Source organism: Saimiri boliviensis, chromosome 5 (assembly GCF_048565385.1).
Source record: "Saimiri boliviensis isolate mSaiBol1 chromosome 5, mSaiBol1.pri, whole genome shotgun sequence".
In the NCBI taxonomy this organism is placed as follows: Eukaryota; Metazoa; Chordata; class Mammalia; order Primates; family Cebidae; genus Saimiri; species Saimiri boliviensis.
The window spans coordinates 22857520-22875403 of record NC_133453.1 but is presented as its reverse complement, the minus strand read 5'-3'; the positions used below and the strand labels follow the sequence as shown (position 1 = coordinate 22875403).

Here is a 17884-nt window from a genome sequence, read left to right as displayed (position 1 = left end):
GCTGGAGTGCAGTGTCTTGGCTCACTGCAACCTCCACCTTCAGGGCGAAACAAACCTCCCACCTCAGCCTCCCAAGTAGCTGGCGTTATAAGTGCATGACACCACACCTAGCTAACTTTTGTATTTTTTGTAGAGATGTGGTTGTTATCGTGTTGCCCAGGCTGTTCTCGAACTTCTGGGCTCAAGAGATTTGCCTGCTTCGGCCTCCCAAATGCTGGGATTACAAGCATGAGCCACTGCATCTGGGCACAAAAATATTCCATATATGAATATTCCATATTTTGTTTATCCATTTGACAGTTGTTAGTCGGATTTTTTCCATTTTTTGTCTATTATGAACAATGCTGTGAACATTCCTGTACAAGTTTTTGTGTAGACATATGTTTTCAATTCCTTTTTTGGGGAGGGGATTTTTTTTTTAATACGTTAAGTTCTAGGATACACGTGCAGAATGTGCAGGTTTGTTCCATAGGTATACACATGGCATGGTGGTTTGCTGCACCCATCAACTTGTCATCCACATTAGGTATTTCTTTTCATCCCACCCCTCCCCTAGCCCCTGTTTTCAGTTCTTTTGGGTATACACCTATGAGTGGAATTGCTAAGACATAGTAACTCCACATGTAGCTTTCAATGTTTTGTTTTGTTTTGTTTTGTTTACTTGGGGGCTTTCCAGCAAAAACCAAAAAGCCTGCTACACAAATTATAAAAGAGCTATAACACTACATTTCGCTTTTTGGGGAACTTCCAAACTGCTTCCCAAAGCAGCTATGGTTTTCTTGTTTTCATTTTTTCGAGACAGAGTCTCACTCTGTCACCCAGGCTGGAGTGCAGTGGCTCAATTATAGCTCACTGCAGCCTCAACCTCCCAGGCTCAAGCAATCCTCCCACCTCAGCCACCCGAGTAAATGAGACTACAGGCACGTGCCACCATGCCCAGCTAATTATTTGATTTTTTTGTAGAGATGGAGTCTTACACTGTATCTCAGGCTGGTCTTTAACTCCTGAGCTCAAGCAATCCTCCTGCCTCAGCCTCCTAAATTGTTAGGATTATAGGTGTGAGCCACTGTGCCTGGCCATATAAGTTTTCTTTCTTTCTTTCTTTCTTTCTTTCTTTTTTTTGAGACAGAATCTGTCATCAGGCTAGAGTGCAATGGTGCAGTGTCAGCTCACTGCAACCTCCACCTCCTGGGTTTAAGTGATTCTCCTGCCTCAACCTCCTGAGTAGCTGGGATGGTCTTGATCTCCTAATCTCGTGACTGCCTGTCTCAGCCTCCCAAAATGCTGGGATTTACACGTGTGAGCCACTGCACCCGGCCTGATTTGATTTTTAAGTACCTGTAGATTTCCTTTTACTTTACTAGCTGTTAATCCAAAGGCAGCATGTTTCATTTTAAAGTGCATTTCATTTAAAAGTGCACTCAATAAAAAGTCTTAGCAGACTTGGTGATAGTAAAACTTCTATGCTTCCTTTTTGTCAGTAATTATTATCCCAGTTATAAGGATAACAATTAAGCATAATACGACAGCAATACTCTGTCCAATATTTTAGTTAGGGGCCGGGCGCGGTGGCTCACTCCTGTAATCCCAGCACTTTGGGAGACCGAGGTGGGTGGATCACGAGGTCAAGAGATCGAGACCATCCTGGTCAACATAGTGAAACCCCGTCTCTACTAAAAATACAAAAAGTTAGCTGGGCATGGTGGTGCATGCCTATAATTCCAGCTATTGAGGAGGCTGAGGCAGGAGAATTGCCTGAACCCAGGAGGCAGAGGTTGCGGTGAGCCGAGATCGTGCCATTGCACTCCAGCCTGGGTAACAAGAGCGAAACTCCGTCTCAAAAAAAAAAAAAATTTAGTGAGAAGGTGCTACCGTGTATAACCCTGTTGCAAATATTGGAATGAGGATGGCAGTTCCCACGAGCGTGGTGTGGTAGATAATTTCCACCTAAAATTTTACTTGCCAACATATTCAATTCCCCTTTGGGGGTCTATGAAGTTGCTTGGTTTTATTTTCTTTTTATTATTTTTATTCTTTTTATTTTTTAATTCAGTCTTCATAGAGACTGTCAAAAATTGCCAATGCGGATATATTTCAAACTGCCATGATGAGGTATTGGCAAGTTTCAATTAGCAATAATCACATCTCAGATAAACCTCACTGGCTACGATACTGCCACTGCCCAACACTGGTTTTATTTTCCCAAACAAAGAAATCTCCAGGTTTCTCACTTTCATTACATGGCAGAATTTGCAAGATAATTGTCCAGAACTAGCATATCGATTCACATTTCTGCATTTCCCATCCCCCCACTTTTTTTTTAAGTTGCAGAAGATCACCACTTGATTCAAAGGAATAAGCAGGACAAAAAGCTTAAAAACAATTAATGAGACTAGGACTTGATGACAAATGTATGATAAGCTTTGGAGCAAAATTCTTCACTTCAGGCCTCATTTTTGGTAAAAACTAATTATGAATAAACTTTAGTCTTATACTTGGTCTGATTATTTGCATAAAGTGCAACAAGAATGGTTATTTTTACATAGGCCTTTCGGATTGGCTTTGACGAAACTCTATTTCACAAGGAATTTCAGATTTGCAAAGCTGGTATCCTCTAATACTTGTGAGTTGAGTGATCTCTCCTCTTGAGGTCTCAAGATAAACTCAGAGCTTCCAAACCTGTTAGAAAGTTATGTGTCAAGGCGGGTGGATCAGGAGGTCGAGAGATCGAGACCATCCTGGTCAACATGGTGAAACCCCGTCTCTACCAAAAAGTACAAAAATTAGCTGGGCGTGGTGGCACATGCCTGTAGTCCTAGCTATTTGGGTGGCTGAGGCAGGAGAATCACTTTAAGGAGGCGGCTGCAGTGAGCCGAGATTACACCACTATTCTTCAGCTTGGTGACAGAGCGAGACGCCATCTCGAAAAAAAAAAAAATAAAGAAAAAAAGAAGGCCGGGTGCGGTGGCTCAAGCCTGTAATCCCAGCACTTTGGGAGGCCGAGGCGGGCGGATCACGAGGTCAAGAGATCGAGACCATCCTGGTCAACATGGTGAAACCCCGTCTCTACTAAAAATACAAAACATTAGCTGGGCATGGTGGCGTGTGCCTGTGATCCCAGCTACTCAGGAGGCTGAGGCAGGAGAATTGCCTGAACCCAGGAGGCAGAGGTTGCGGTGAGCCGAGATCGTGCCATTGCACTCCAGCCTGGGTAACAAGAGAGAAACTCCGTCCCTCAAAAAAAAAGAAAAGAAAAAGAAAAAAGAAAAAAAGAAAAATAATAAATCCCATCTCTACTAAAAAAAAAAAAAAAATTAGCTGGGCATGGTGGCACATGCCTATAATCCCAGCTACTCGGGATGCTGAGGCAGGAGAATCACTTGAACCTGGGAGGCGGGGGTTGCAGTGAGCCGATATCACGCCACTGCATTCCAGCCTGGGTAACAAAAGTGAAACTCCATCTCAAAAAAAAAACCACCAAAATAATAATAATAATAATAATAATAAAATTAGCTTGGCTTGGTGGCACACTCCTGTAGTTCCAGCTACTCAGGAGGCTAAGGCAGAAGAATCACTTGAACCCAGGAGGCAGAAGTTTCAGTGAGCCAAGATGGCACCGTCACTGCACTCCAGGCTGGTTGACAGAGAAAGACTCCGTCTCAAAAAAAAAGAAAAAGAAAAAAAAAAGATCGCTTCACCAGGAGTAAGTTCAGTCGAAGGGTTTGCTATGATTGTCACTGTTATCATTATTGTCACACGTATTAAGACTGCAACTTGCAGAGATATTCATGTAGCATCTAATTAGGTCTAATTAATAGCATCTAATTAGTGTGGATGTGAGGCTCTGTCTGACTTTGGGTCATATCTTCTAAGGTCTTTTTTTTTTTTTTTTTTTTTTTTTTTTGAGACAGATTATAGGCATGTGCCACTACTCCCTGGTAATTTTTGTGATTTTAGTAGAGAAGAGTTTCACCATGTTGACCAGGCTGGTCCCAAACTCCTGGCCTCAAGTGATCTACCAGCCTGGGACTCCTAAAGTGCTGGATTACAGGTGTGAGCCAGGTCAGGAGTTCGAGACCAGCCTAGCCAATATGGTGAAACCCCATCTCTGCTAAAAATACAAAAATTAGCCAGGCATGGTGGAGGCCTGTAGTCCCAGCTACTGAGGCAGAAGAATCGCTTGAACCCGGGAGGCGGAGGTTGCAGTGAGCTGAGATGGCGCCACTGCACTTCAGCTCATGTAACAGAGAGAGATTCCGTCTCAAAAGAGGGGAAAAAAAGAATATCAAGTGCTCCCTCTGCTGGACAACACCTCAGGCTTGTGCTGAGCCCCAAACCTGCAGTGTCCTCCAAGGTCTGAGTGTAGTGAAGTGGGTCGATGGCCCTTTAAGAGGCACGAGCCAGCTCTGGTTTCCATGGAGACAGCTGCACACAGACCGGGTAGAGGCCCACAGTATGTCCTCCAAAGTTCACTCCGCAGGTGGGAAGAGGACTGCTGGAGGCGGGGCCCCGCTTCTCCCTTCCAATCCACCTTGGGGTAGTCTGGGAGGATTCTGTTCTGGGGTGCTGGGGCCGGGACTGAGGTACCCTGCCTTGCCTCCCTGACCCCTGTCCTTCTCCCCAGGGTCTGCCATCTTAGCCTCTCCTCTTTCCGTAGGATCCAGAACCGAGGACCACCAACCCTCGGGTGCGGAGGGTCTGCCGTTCCCAGAGGCCAATGCCGAAGCCATCAACTTCCTCAGCTCCCTTGGTGAGCTCAGACGGTGTCGCCGATGGGGGTGTGGGGAGGGGTGCACATCTGGAGCGCAGGGAAGAGAGAAGGTCCAGTCTCTTCAGTCTCTCTCTCTCTCTCTCTCTGTCTCTCTCTCTCTCTCTCTCTCTCTCTCTCTCTCTCTCTCTCTCTCTCTCTCTCTCTCTCTCTTCCTTGATTCTCCTGGGACTCAGAAAATGCCTGAGGCCTATTTGTTGACATTCTTCAAGGGAAGGGAAGGCCCCAGGGACATGGGGACATGGGGGAGGAGTCTTCCCCCGCCCACGCCAATGAGGAAGGCTGTGGGATGAGCAGGCAGGTGGGGACAGTGGGGACCCTGGTGGTCGTGGGGTCCGAGGATTAAGGCCCAGGAGCAGTGGCTGTATCTGTTCCCACGGGCTCCTCACCCCAGAGTACGAGGAGCTACAGTTGCTGTTCTTCTCCGAGTCGCTGGCCATGGTCTCGGACACCGGGGAGCCTCAGGGAGAGCTGACCATTGAGGTGCAGAGGGGGAAATACCAGGAAAAACTCGGTCTGCTGACGTCCTGCATCTTCGTGCACGCCTTTACCCGAGGCTTCATGGACAAAATGCTCTGTGGAAATTCCCTCCTGGGTAGCATTCCTGCTGCCCGATGCCCCGCGCCCTCTCCTTCCTCCCCGCCTCCCCTCCACCATTCCTAGAATCCTTTTTCAGGACCGACACCTTGGCTTTGCCTTGGACCAGGACAAGTCACAGGGTGGAGGAGGGGCCAGGGAGTTACCCACGGACTCGGGGTGAGGGCACCTCTTACCCATCCTGTAGTTTTTCTGGGACATTGTTACACCTCGTCCTCCAGCCTGGGCCACCACCTTCCCTTCCTTCGGCCTCTGACCCACATCTCCTGTGACTTCAGTGTCTGTGTCCCTGCACCCCAGGCCATCTCTCAGAGAAGCTGGAGCTCATGGAACAGCACAGCCACGAGTTCATCAAGGTACTTCCCAGGGCCCCGGCCTTGACCCAATCCAGGGAAGAAAAGAGAGATTTTGACTTAAAAAACAGCAGCAGCAACAAATCAAGAACCCCCTTTCATACACAGTGAAGCTAAAGAGTAGCAGTCATGTTATGAAATATAAAACTCAAAAGCAATGCACTTCACAACACTGATTTGTTGTTGTTGTTGTTTTGGGTTTTTTTGGAGATGGGATCTTGCTCTTGTTGCCCAGGCTGGAGTGCAGTGGCAAGATCTTGGCTCACTGCAGCCTCCGCCTCCCAGGTTCAAGTGATTCTCCTGTCTCAGCCTCTCAAGTAACTGGGATTACAAGTTCTCACAATCACGCTCATCTAATTTTTACATTTTAGTAGTTGGCAGAGGGTGGTTCACCATGTTGGCCAGGCTGGTCACGAACTCCTTACCTCAGGTGATCCACCTTCCAAAGTGCTAGGGTGACAGGCATGAGCCACTGCACCCGGCCGTCAGAACACTGGTTTTAAAAGGGCTGGGCTGGGCACAGGGCCTCATACCTGTAATTGCAGAACTTTGAGAGGCCAAGGCAGGCAGATCACCCTGAGGTCAGGAGTTCAAGACCAGCCTGGCCAACACAGTGAAACCTCATCTTGACTTAAAATATAAAAATTAGCCAGGAGTGGTGGCATGTGCCTATAGTCCCAGCTGCTGAGGAGGCTGAGGCAGGAGAATTGCTCAGAAGTGCAGTGGCACAATCTTGGCTCATCGCTACCTCTGGGAGGCAAGATTGTGCCACTGCACTCCCACCTGGGCAACAGAGCAAAACTCTGTCTCAAGAAAAAAAAAACAAAACAATGAGGGTGGGCTGGGTACAATGGCTCAGGCCTATAATCCCAGCACTTTTCAAGGCCAAGGTGGGAGGATCACTTGATCTCAGAAGTTTGAGCCTGGGCAACATGGTGAAACCCACCAAAAATTTTTACAATTTTTGTACAAAAAATACAAAAAGTAGCTGGGTGTAGTGATGTGTACCTGTAGTCCCAGCTACTTGGGAGGCGGAAGTGGAAGGTTCAGTGGCACCCAGGAGGTCGAGGCTGCAGTGAGCAGTGTGTGTACCGCCACAGTCCACTCCAGCCTGGGTGACAGAGTGAGACCCTGTATCCAAAAAAAAAAAGATAGAGGCTGGGCGAAGTGGCTCATGCCTGTAATCCCAGCACTTTGGAAGGCCGAGGTGGGCCGATCACCTGAGGGGTTGGGAGCTCAAGACCAGCCTGACCGTCATGGAGAAACCCCGTCTCTACTAAAAATACAAAATTGGCCAGGTATGGTGGCATGTGCACCTGTAATCCCAACTACTCGGGAGGCTGAGGCAGGAGAATCGCCGAATCTCAGAGGCAGAGGGTTACAGTGGGCCGAGATGGTGCCATTGTACTCCAGCCTGGGTGACAAGAGCAAATTCCATCTACTCAAAAAAAAAAAAAAAAAAAGACGGTGATGGTTTTTGTTTTGGTTTGGTTTTTTGTTTGTTTTTGCTTGTCTGGGGATGGTTTTTGTGGGAAGGTTTTTAGACTTGAGTAGTTTCCAGTGTGTAAACAGGTCATGTGCACATTCCACAAGTTAATTAAATGGCTGGGGCTGGGTGTGAGGGGCACAGGGCTGGGGGACTTGGAGGCCAGGTGGGACAGGCCCCCAGGGCTAGGCTGTGGGAAAGGCCAGCCCACCAGGCCTCTAGGGAGGCACTGGGCTCTCAGGCTGGAGGAGGGCTGGCATAGGCTGGGTTCAGAGTTTAAATATCAGGACATCTTCTCACAGGCAACCTGCTGGCCCTGCACCCAGCCCACCCCCATCTTTTAAAACCAGTGTTCTGAAGTGTATTGCTTTTGAGCTTTTACGCTACATCATAACACGACTGCTATTCTTCAGCTTCACTGTGTATGAAAGTGTTTTTTTGCTTTGTTGTTGCTCCTGTTTTTTATTTATTATTATTATTTTTTTTAAGATGAAGTCTTGCTGTTGTCACCGAGGCTGGACTGCAGTGGTGTGATCTTGGCTCACTGCAACCTCTGCCTTCCGAGTTCAAGTAATTCTCCTACCTCAGGCTCCCAAATAGCTGGGATTACAGATGTGCACCACCACACTTGGCTAAATTATTTTTTTTTTTTTGAGACAGAGTCTCGCTCCGTTGCCCAGGCTGGAGGGCAGTGGGATGATCTCGGTCACTGTAACCTCCGCCTCCCAAGTTCAAGCGATTCTTCTCCTTCAGCCTCCAGAGTAGCTGGGACTACAGGCGGGTGCCATCATGCCCAGCTAATTTTTGTATTTTTAATAAAGACGGGATTTCACCATAATGGCCAGGCTGGTCTCAAACTCCTGCCCTTGTGATCCACCCACCTCGGCCTCCCAAAGTGCTGGGATTACAAGCATGAGCCACGGGTGCCTGGCCAATTTTTATTTTTAACAGAGATGGGGTTTTGCCATGTTAATGAGGCTGGTCTCGAACTCCTGACCTCAAGTGATCCGCCCGCCTTGGCATCCCAAAGTGCTGAGATTACAGGTGTGAGCCACTACAACTGGCCCTGCTGCTATTTCTTTCTTTTTTTTTTTTTTTTTTGAGACGGAGTTTCGCTCTTGTTACCCGGCCTATTTTTTAAAATCAAAATCTTTAAACCTCGGTTTTCTCATTAATTAAGAATAGTCGCCAGGCGCGGTGGCTCAAGCCTGTAATCCCAGCACTTTGGGAGGCCGAGGCGGGTGGATCACGAGGTCAAGAGATTGAGACCATCCTGGTCAACAAGGTGAAACCCCGTCTCTACTAAAAATACAAAACATTAGCTGGGCATGGTGGCGCGTGCCTGTAATCCCAGCTACTCAGGAGGCTGAGCCAGGAGAATTGCCTGAACCCAGGAGGTGGAGACTGCGGTGAGCCGAGATCACACCATTGCACTCCAGCCTGGGTAACAAGAACGAAACTCCTTATCAAAAAAAAAAGAAAAAAAAAAAAGAATAGTCAGGTGATTTCTGGGGGACCCACGGAATCCCTGATCATCCCCGGAATGCTCTGGCCCTTAGTTCCTCATCCTCCCCATGGAAAGGAAGACGAGTTTGCTGAAGGAGGATGATCAGCTGGCTGTGACCAGAAGCATCAAGGAGGGTGAGGTAAGGATGACAGCCAGATGGGAGATGCACTCCACACTGTGAACGCAGAATATCTGAGACAGGTCTCAATCAATTTATTTTGCTAAGGTTAAGGATACACCCATGATACAGCCTCAGGAGGTTCTGAGGACATGTGCCCAAAGTGGTCTGGGCACAGTTTTGCTTTTTGTTTTTTTTTTTGATACATAGTTTTGCTCTTGTTGCAATGGCGCAATTTTGGCTCACCACAACCTCCGCCTCCCCATTTCAAGCGTTTCTGCTGCCTCAGCCTCCCAAGTAGCTGGGATTACAGATATGCGCCACCATGCCAGGCTAATTTTGTATTTTTTGTTTCGTTTTGTTTTTTGTTTGTTGTTTTGAGAGGGAGTCTCACTTCTTCGCCCAGGTTGGAGTACAGTGACACAATCTGGGCTCACTGCAACCTTCGCCTCCTGGGTTCAAGCAATTCTCTGCCTCAGCCTCCCAACTAGCTAGGATTACAGGCGCCGACCACCACATCTGGCTAATTTTTTGTATTTTTTGTAGAGACATGGTTTCACCATTTTGGCCAGGCTGGTCTTGAACTCTTGACCCTGTGATCCACCCACCTCAGCCTCCCCAAGTCGGGATTACAGGCGTGAGCCACAGCGCCTGGCCTAATTTTGTATTTTTAGTAGAGTTGGGTTTCCCCATGTTGGTCAGGCTGTTTGTTCTCCAACTCCCGACCTCACGTGATCCTGGCCTGGGACTCCCAAAGTGCTGGGATTACAGGTGTGAGCCACCGCGCCACGCGCCAGCCCACAGCTTGGTTTATACATTTTAGGGAGATATGAGACATCAACATGTATAGGATGTACATTGGTTTGTTGAGAAAGGCAGGACAACTGGAGGCAGGGAGGGGTCTTCCAAATCATAGGTGATAAGAGACATGCTTTGAAGTTTCTGATTAGCCTTTCACTGAATACATAATTTACATGTGAGAGCTGGGTAGATGAGTGGTCACTTATGCCCTAGTCTGGCTTAGTGAAACAATAGAGCAGAGGAAGCCATCAGATATGCATTTATCTCATGTGAGCAGAAGGATGACTTTGAGTTCTGTCTGTCCTTTGTCCACAAGGAATTTCCTGTGGGCAAACAGTGAGGGAGCCATGCAGTTTTATTACCTTAGTAGCTGCCTTATTCAGGAATAAAATGGGAGGCAGGTTTGCCTGAAGCAGATCCTAGCTTGACTTCCCTTTGGCTTAGTGATTTGGGGTCCCAAGATTTATTTTTCTTTCACAATGTCCCCTTCAGAACCCTGAGCAGGGACCAGATTAGATCAAGCCAGGGGCCTGGACTGAGGAATCATTAAAAACCATATGCCCAGCTGAAGGCCAGGTGCGGTGACTCATGTCTCTAATCTCAGCACTTTGGGAGGCTGAGGCAGGCGGATCACTTGAGGTCAGGAGTTCAAGACCTGCTTGGCCAAAATGGTGAAACCCCACCTCTAAAAAAAATAGAAAAACTCGCCAGGTGTAGTGATGTGCACCTGTAGTCCCACCCACTCAGGAAACTCACTTGAACCCAAGAGACAGAGGTTGCAGTGAGCTGAGATCACACTACTACACTCCAGCCTGGGCAACAGAGAGAGACTCTGTCTCAAAAAAAAAAAAAAAAAAAAAAAAGCCCAAGCATGGTGGCTCACACCTGTAATCCCAGCACTTTGAGAGGCCGAGGTAGGCCTATCACCTCAGGTCAGGAGTTTGAGACCAGCCTGGCCAACATGGTAAAACCTCATCTCTACTAAAATTACAAAAATTAGCCAGGCATGGTGGCCTATAATCCCAACTACTTGGGAAGCTGAGGCAGGAGATCCCTTGAACCCAGGAGGCGGAGGTTTCAGTGAACTGAGACCAAGCTATTGCACTCCAGTCTGGGTGACAAAGAGCAAAACTCTGTCTCAAAAAAAAAAAAAAAAAAAGTCCCAGCGCGGTGGCTCACGCCTGTAATCCCAGCACTTTGGGAGGCAGAAGCCAGCGGATCACAATGTCAGGAGTTCTAGACCAGTCTGACCAACATGGCAAAACCTCATCTCTACTAAAAATACAAAAGTCAGCCAGGCATGGTGATGGGTTCCTGTAGTCCCAGCTACTCAGGAGGCTGAGGCAGGAGAATCACTTGAACCCAGGAGGCAGAGGTTGCAGTGAACTGAGACCGCACCATTGCACTCCAGCCTGGTGACAGAGCGAGACTCCGTCTCAAATATATATATATATATTTAACACCTGGCTTGCCCACCCCCTTCTGTCCCCTGCACCTTCCTGTTCCAGGTTCCTGACCCCGATCTGTTCTGAACAGGAAGTGAAGACTGCAGTGACTTCTTTCCCCTGGAGCTCAATCAAGGGCTTCGTCTCAGAGGCTGCCAACCTGGTGCTGCTCAGGGTGATGGCCTGGCGGCGGATGGTGCCCAGCAACGCTCGCTTCCTGGCCTTGGACACTGAGGGCAAACTCTGCTATTCCACCTATGTAAGGGGTCTCCCTGGGCAGGGGACTTGGCTTGGGAGCAAACTAGAAAGGGCATGAAAAGCACTGAGATGGGGAACAGCTGTGGAGTTAGATGAGGGAGGCGGGTGGGGAGAAAATAGCACAAGTAGGAATGCGGCTTCCAAGGGCAGGAAAGCACGTTTGTCAGGGAGTGAGTGTGGGGCAGATGAAGTGAGAGGGGCAGAGAGGTGGAAACAATGCAGAGAAGCAACACTTTTGCACAGAAGTCAGTCCAGAAAAGAGAAATATAGTGCAGGGCTGATTTTAAAAATACATTTTTTGGCTGGGCGTGGTGGCTCACGCCTGTAATCCCAGCGCTTTGGGAGGCCAAGGTGGGCAGATCACTTGAAGTTAGAAGTTCAAGACCAGCCTGGCCAACATGGTGAAACCTGGTCTCTACTAAAAATACAAAAATTAGCCAGGCGAGGTGGTGGGCACCTGTAATTCTAGTTACTCGGGAGGCTGAGGCAGGAGAATCATTGCTTAAACCTAGGAGGTAGAGGTTGCAGTGAACTGAGATCGCACAACTGCACTCCAGCTTGAGCAACAGAGGGAGACTCCGTCTCAGAAAAAAATCATTTTGTAACTTTAGGAAGTGCAACATGTCCAACTGTACTTAAATATTCTTTTATTATTTCTCAACCCCAAAGGGTGTTCCGTTTTTGCTTTTTGTTTTTAACTAAAATTTCAAAATCAGCATGCCTAAGACTTCCTGCAGTAGGTGATTTTAAAGCCTTGCCACTGAACACACAATTTCCAGTAAGATACTTCGGGGGCCAATTTTTTTTTTTTGAGACAGAGTTTCGCTCTTGTTGCTCAGGCTGGAGTACAATGGTTCGATGTTGGCTCAGCACAATAGCACAATCTCCGCCTCCCAGGTTCAAGTGATTCTCCTGCCTCAGCCTTACAAGTAGCTGGGATTACAGGCATGCACTACCACGCCCAGCTAATTTTTTGTATTTTTAGTAGAGACGGGGTTACTCCGTGTTGCTCAGGCTGGTCTTGAACTCCCGACCCCAGGTGATCCGCCTGCCTCAGCCTCCCAAAGTGCTGTTATTACAGGCATGAGCCACCGTGCCCAGCCAATTTGTGTTTCTTTGACCACCTTTGTAAATTACATTCCAAGCTTGTCTATCAAAACACACTAGGCAGCAATGCATTTGACATGAACAAGCACAATCCATTCCCCCGTGTTCTTTGAAACATATGGGTTTTTGTTTTTTGGTTTTTGGTTTTTCGGTGTTTTTTTTTTGAGACTGAGTTTCACTCTTCTTACTCAGGCTGGAGTGCAATGGTGCGATCCTGGCTCACCGCAACCTCCACCTCCTGGGTTCAAGCAGTTCTCCTACCTCAACCTCCCATGTAGCTGGGACTACAGGCGTGCACCACCATGCCCAGCTAAATTTTGTATTTTTAGTAGAAACGGGGCTTCACCATGTTGACCAGGATGGTTGATCTCTTGACCTCATGATCGACCCGCCTTGGCCTCCCAAAGCGCTGGGATTATAGGCATGAGCCACCTTGCCCAGCCTGAAACATGTGTTTAACACTTTTCTCTCCATGGCCGCAGCCATAGCAGGGGTTTAAGTTTTAATTACAATAAGGACAGACTGCCAGCAACAGCATGGGTCTGGTGTCATGCTTCTGAGCCTCGTTTTGCCTCCACCCACTGGCCCTAGTAACTTACCCTCCCTCTCTGCTCCCACACCCCTCCCCATACTGCTTCTCATCCCTGTAACAGAATTTGCCAACTAGAAGCACCTGGTCAGCGAGATGGCATGGGAGGGGTCAGGGCAACCTGGAGCTCGTTCCCTCTGAGGGGTCCCCAACTTAGCTTAGAGGTTTGGAGATGCAACCTCAAATGTTGCGGTGAAGATATGAGATGGAGAAAAGGCTAAGGTGAGATGATGGGGAGACCTTGGCAGGCATCCACCTCACCTTCCACCCCCCAATTTTGGCTGTTTCCAGCAAGACCTGGGCTTCCAGACCATCCAGGTGGACCAAAAGCAGGCCGAAGTGTTCATCGTGGAGCAAACTGTCCACTCGGAGGAGGGCATCCCCATGTCCTGCCAGTACTACCTGCTCTCTGATGGGTAAGCTGCTGATGGTGGGGCGACGGGTGGTGCTGAGCTTCTAGGTGCTCAAGGAGCCTGGCTGCTTCTGGGGACACCACCAGGAAGAGCTGCCGTGGAGATGGGAGCGGCCCTTCCGCTTTATCCGTATCATTCACTCTTTCTTCATTATTTGCTTGTCATCTTAACCCTCACAGTGCCTCCCAAACCTTCTCACTGAACACCACAGGCCTGATAGCTAGTGCAGCTGCCACTGTGTAAGAGGTAATATTGATAACATCAAGGTTTGAATGACTGCACACTTGACGAAATCACCGTGCTGGAAGACTTGCCTGTGGCAGGCTGCCATGCCTTCACCAGCAAAGCACTGCCTCTAAATCACAAGAAAATTCAGGTGGAAGAAAAGAGAATTTTGTTTTGTTTTGTTTTTGTTTGTTGGTTGGTTTTGAGACAGAGTCTGGATGAGTTTATTTCTTAAAATTTCAGAATATGGCTGGGCACGGTGGCTCATGCCTGTAATCCCAGCACTTTGGGAGGCCAAGGCAGGCGGATCTCCTGAGGTCAGGAGTTCAAGACCAGCCATGACCAGCATGGAGAAACCCTGTCTCTACTAGAAATACAAAAAATTAGCCAGGTGTGGTGGCGCATGCCTGTAATCCCAGCTACTTGTAAGGCTGAGGCAGGAAATCACTTGAACCTGTGAGGCGGAGGTTGTGGTGAGCTGAGATTGTGCCATTGCACTCCAGCCTGGGCAACAAGACCGAAACTCCATCTCAAAAAAAAAAAAAAATGCAGAATAGGTATTGACATAATCACTACACTGGGGAAAAGTGATAAAAATATTGTTGGCTTTATCTCATAACTTAGTTTGTTTTCCGTTTTGGTGCGATCATAGTCCACAGCAGCCTCCAACTCCTGGGCTTAAGCAATCCTCCTGCTTCAGCCTCCCTAGTAGCTGGGACTACAGGTGTGCGCCACAGCTCCAGGCCACTCTTTCTGAGTGCCACATAGCAGCGGTTTCCATAATCTTTCCTTTATTTTCTCTTTCTGTCATTCTCTTTTCTTTCTTTTTTTTTTCCCTTTCTTTTTCTTTCTTTCTTTCTTTCTCCCTCCCTCTTTCCTTCCTTTCTTTCTTTCCTTCTTTCTTTCTTGAGATGGAGTCTTGCTCTGTTGCTCAGGCTGGAATGCGGTGGCATGATCTTGGCTCACTGCAACCTCCGCCTCTGGAGTTCAAGTGATTCTCCTGCTTCAGCTCCCAAGTAGCTTGGACTACAGGTGCCTGCCATCACACCTGGCTAATTTTTGTATTTTTAGTAGAGACAGGGTTTCACCAGGTTGGCCAAGCTGGTCTCAGACACCTGACCTCAAGTGACCTGCCCATTTTGGCCTCCCAAAGTGCTGGGATTACAGGCATTAGCCACTGTGACAGGCCTCTTTCTCTTTCTGAGACAGACTCGCTCTGTTGTCCAGACTGGAGTGCAGTGATGCAATGTTGGCTCACTACAGCATCCACATCCCAGGTTCAAGTGATTCTCATACGTCAGTCACCAAAATAGCTGTGATTACAGGCAGCTGCCACCATGTCTGGCTAATTTTTTGTATTTTTAGTAGAGACGGGCTTTCACCATGTTGGCCAGGCTGGTCTCAAATCCCTGACCTCAAGTGATCCACCCATCTCAGCCTCCTAAAATGCTGGGATTACAGGCATGAGCCACCGCACCTGGCCAAGGAGGGTCCATGATTTTCTAGTGCTGGACCTAGGAACTCTAAAGATCCTTTTTTTTAAAAAAAAAACAAACAAACAAACAAAAAAAAACAAAAACAAAAAAAAAAAAACAGACTGGGGCCTAATACTTGCCAAGCCCTGTGTGTTATTTGGACATCCAGAAATGAACACCACCCAGGAACTCAAAAAATCTGAGAAGAAGGCAGAATAGAGGCCTGGGATCGTCTCTCAAGGGGCACTGTCAGCTGGGTGCAATGGCTTACGCCTGTAGTCCCAGCACTTTGGGAGCCTGAGGCAGATGGATCAGGAGGTTAAGAGTTCAAGACCAGCCTGGCCAAGATGGTGGAACCCCATCTCTACTAAAAATATAAAAATTAGCCAGGCATGGTGTCGGGTGCCTGTAATCCCAGCTAATCAAGAAGCTGAGGCAGAGAATCGCTTGAACCCAGGAGGGGGAGTTGCAGTGAGCTGAGATCTCACCACTGTACTCCAGCCTGGGCAACAGAGTGAGACTCTGTCTCAAAAGAAAAAAGGGGTGGTACTGTCATTTATGAGTCTGATTAGGCTGCCATAACAAAATACCACAGGCTGAGTGGCTTCCAGAGAAATGTATTTGCTCACAGCTCTGGAGGCTGGAAGTCCAATACCATGGTGCTGTCAGAGTTGGTTTCTGCTGAGGGCTCTCTTCCTAGCCTGCAGACAGCTGCCTTCTTTTTCTTTTTCTTTCTTTTTTTATTTTTAAGACAGAGTTTCGGGCTGGGCGCGGTGGCTCACGCCTGTAATCCCAGCACTTTGGGAGGCCAAGGCGGGTGGATCATGAGGTCAAGAGATAGAGACCATCCTGGTCAACATGGTGAAACCCCGTCTCTACTAAAAAAAAATACAAAAAATTAGCTAGGCATGGTGGCGCGTGCCTGTAATCCCAGCCACTCAGGAGGCTGAGGCAGGAGAATTGCCTGAACCCAGGTGGTGGAGGTTGTGGTGAGCTGAGATCGCGCCATTGCACTCCAGCCTGGGTAACAAGAGCCAAACTCCATCTCAAAAAAAAAAAAAGAAGGGTTTCACCATGTTGGTCAGGCTGATCTTGAACTCCCGACCTCAGGTGATCCACCTGCCTTGGCCTCCAAAGTGCTTGGATTACAGGCGTGAGCCACCGCACCCGGCCAACAGCGCCTTCATAGTGTGTCCCCACATGGCCTTTCTTCTGTGCGTGAGTGGAGAGAACTCTCTGGCATCTCCTCCTTATAAAGACACCAGTCCTATCTGATTAGGGCCCCACCTTTATGACTGCACGTAAAGGTAATGACCTCCCCAAAGGTCCTACCTCCAACTATCACCACACTGGGGGTTAGATGGAGAATACAGTCCATAGCGGGCGGCTGGGAAGACTCTCCCTCTCACATGTTCTGTGTTGCACTCCAGGCACCTGGCCAAGAGAATACAGGTGGGCTCCCCAGGGTGCTGCATCATCACCAAGATGCCCCTCTTGAGGGAAGTGGGTGAGTGAAGTCTGGGCCTTGGGCAGCGTGGGAGAGTGAAGGGGAGCAGGGAAACCTGGGCCATCCAGGATGCAGGGACTGGACCCAGTGTGCTGTGAAGGGGACAGGAGTCTGGAAGCAGCTGGGGAACACCTGCCTTTCAGCCCCTGACCCCAGGCACTAAGAGGAGGATCTTTCTTGCTGGGAGCCCCTTCTGCCACTCTGTCCATGCAGCAGACTCCTGGGGCTCCACCGGAGCCTTCTGTTTGGGTGTTCTCAGGATCCCGCTGGGTATCCAGGGAAGGGTCTGAGGTGGGGACGCCCGGCCTTCCATGTTCCCCACCCAGATGAGATTGAGCCACGCCCGGTGTTTGAGAAGAAGCCTCTAGTGTGGGAGGAGGATATGGAGCTCTATACGAAGTTCCTGGAACGGAAGGTGAGGAGAGGCTACACCAGCCTGGGGTCCCCATTCCCCGCTGGGCCTTAAATTCGTTATTGATGGGCCGGGCGTGGTGGCTCATGCCTGTAATCCAAGCACTTTGGAGGCCAAGGCAGGTGGATCACCTGAGGTCGGGAGTTCAAGACCAGCCTGACCAACATGGTGAAACCCCTGCTTTAAAAAAAAGAAAACAACAAAAAAAAAATTCGTTATTGATCTCTCTGCACCTGATTGAAATGCACACCCTTAGGGGCTGGAAGGCTCCAGCGCCCCTTAGCTCTCCTTGGAGCGAGTGGGTGGGGGCTCTTGGGACGCGGGGGCCCCGCCCAGCTCAGGCTCTGGCTCTGTCCCCCGCCAGGAGGAGCTCCGGCTCGGCCATGCCAGCTATCTGCGGCAGCACCCCGAGGCCCACGCGCTCATCTCCGACTTCCTGCTCTTCCTGCTGCTGCGCCAGCCACAGGACGTGGTCACCTTTGCCGCCGAGTTCTTCGGCCCCTTCGACCCACGCCGCCCGTCGACCCCGGGCTTGGGCTCCTCCAACCGGCCCAGCCCTTTCCGTTCCTTGGAGCCCGAGGGAGACGCCGGCTCCGGGGCGAGCTAGGCTGGGCCCGGGCTGGGCTGGGGCAGGAAGCTGGGCGTCGGGTTGGGAAGCGGGCGGGACGCTCCGGGGGAAGGACGCTTTCCGGGCTGCGGTTTTGGGGTAATAAACGGGGCCTTCCCGCGGCTCCGCAGCGCCCTACAGCTTCCCTGGCTAGCGTCTTGTGTCTCTGGCTAGAAATAGGAACCGTGACCGTCCGTACCTTGAGTGGATTTCAGC

The 17884-nt window shown here is 49.2% G+C and overlaps 1 protein-coding gene and 2 non-coding genes across 8 annotated transcripts; 1 reads left to right on the top strand and 2 right to left on the bottom strand.

The window, feature by feature from the left end:
- Positions 1 to 663: 663 nt before the first annotated feature.
- On the bottom strand, positions 664 to 725 carry LOC120364444 (U7 small nuclear RNA). The gene has a single exon (XR_005579700.1). It is a non-coding gene; the product is annotated as a U7 small nuclear RNA (small nuclear RNA).
- Positions 726 to 2053: 1328 nt separating this feature from the next.
- Positions 2054 to 2190, bottom strand: LOC120364365 (U4 spliceosomal RNA). The gene has a single exon (XR_005579633.1). It is a non-coding gene; the product is annotated as a U4 spliceosomal RNA (small nuclear RNA).
- Positions 2191 to 4410: 2220 nt separating this feature from the next.
- On the top strand, positions 4411 to 17808 carry CATIP (ciliogenesis associated TTC17 interacting protein). 6 transcript variants are annotated; one of them, XM_003925539.3, is made up of 10 exons: positions 4411 to 4480; positions 4658 to 4750; positions 5163 to 5363; positions 5666 to 5721; positions 8764 to 8850; positions 11167 to 11334; positions 13321 to 13445; positions 16573 to 16649; positions 16976 to 17064; positions 17426 to 17808. In XM_003925539.3, the coding sequence occupies exons 1-10, from the start codon at positions 4456 to 4458 to the stop codon at positions 17666 to 17668; spliced, it is 1164 nt and encodes a 387-aa protein (XP_003925588.1). In that variant the 5' UTR covers positions 4411 to 4455; the 3' UTR covers positions 17669 to 17808. The 6 variants fall into 6 exon arrangements, with proteins under 6 accessions (XP_003925588.1, XP_039325724.1, XP_074255128.1 ...); XM_039469790.2 differs by lacking the exon at positions 5163 to 5363; XM_074399027.1 differs by lacking the exon at positions 8764 to 8850 and having other exon boundaries at positions 5163 to 5251; positions 11139 to 11334.
- Positions 17809 to 17884: the final 76 nt, after the last annotated feature.

What these genes read in the sequence shown, in the direction of transcription:
- CATIP (XM_003925539.3), top strand. Translation starts at nt 4,456, where the DNA reads ATGTCCTCCAAAGTTCACTCCGCAG. An exon ending in GAAGCATCAAGGAGGGTGAG is followed by an intron (nt 8,851 to 11,166) that starts GTAAGGATGACA and finishes TGTTCTGAACAG; the next exon opens with GAAGTGAAGACTGCAGTGAC. An exon ending in TACTACCTGCTCTCTGATGG is followed by an intron (nt 13,446 to 16,572) that starts GTAAGCTGCTGA and finishes GTTGCACTCCAG; the next exon opens with GCACCTGGCCAAGAGAATAC.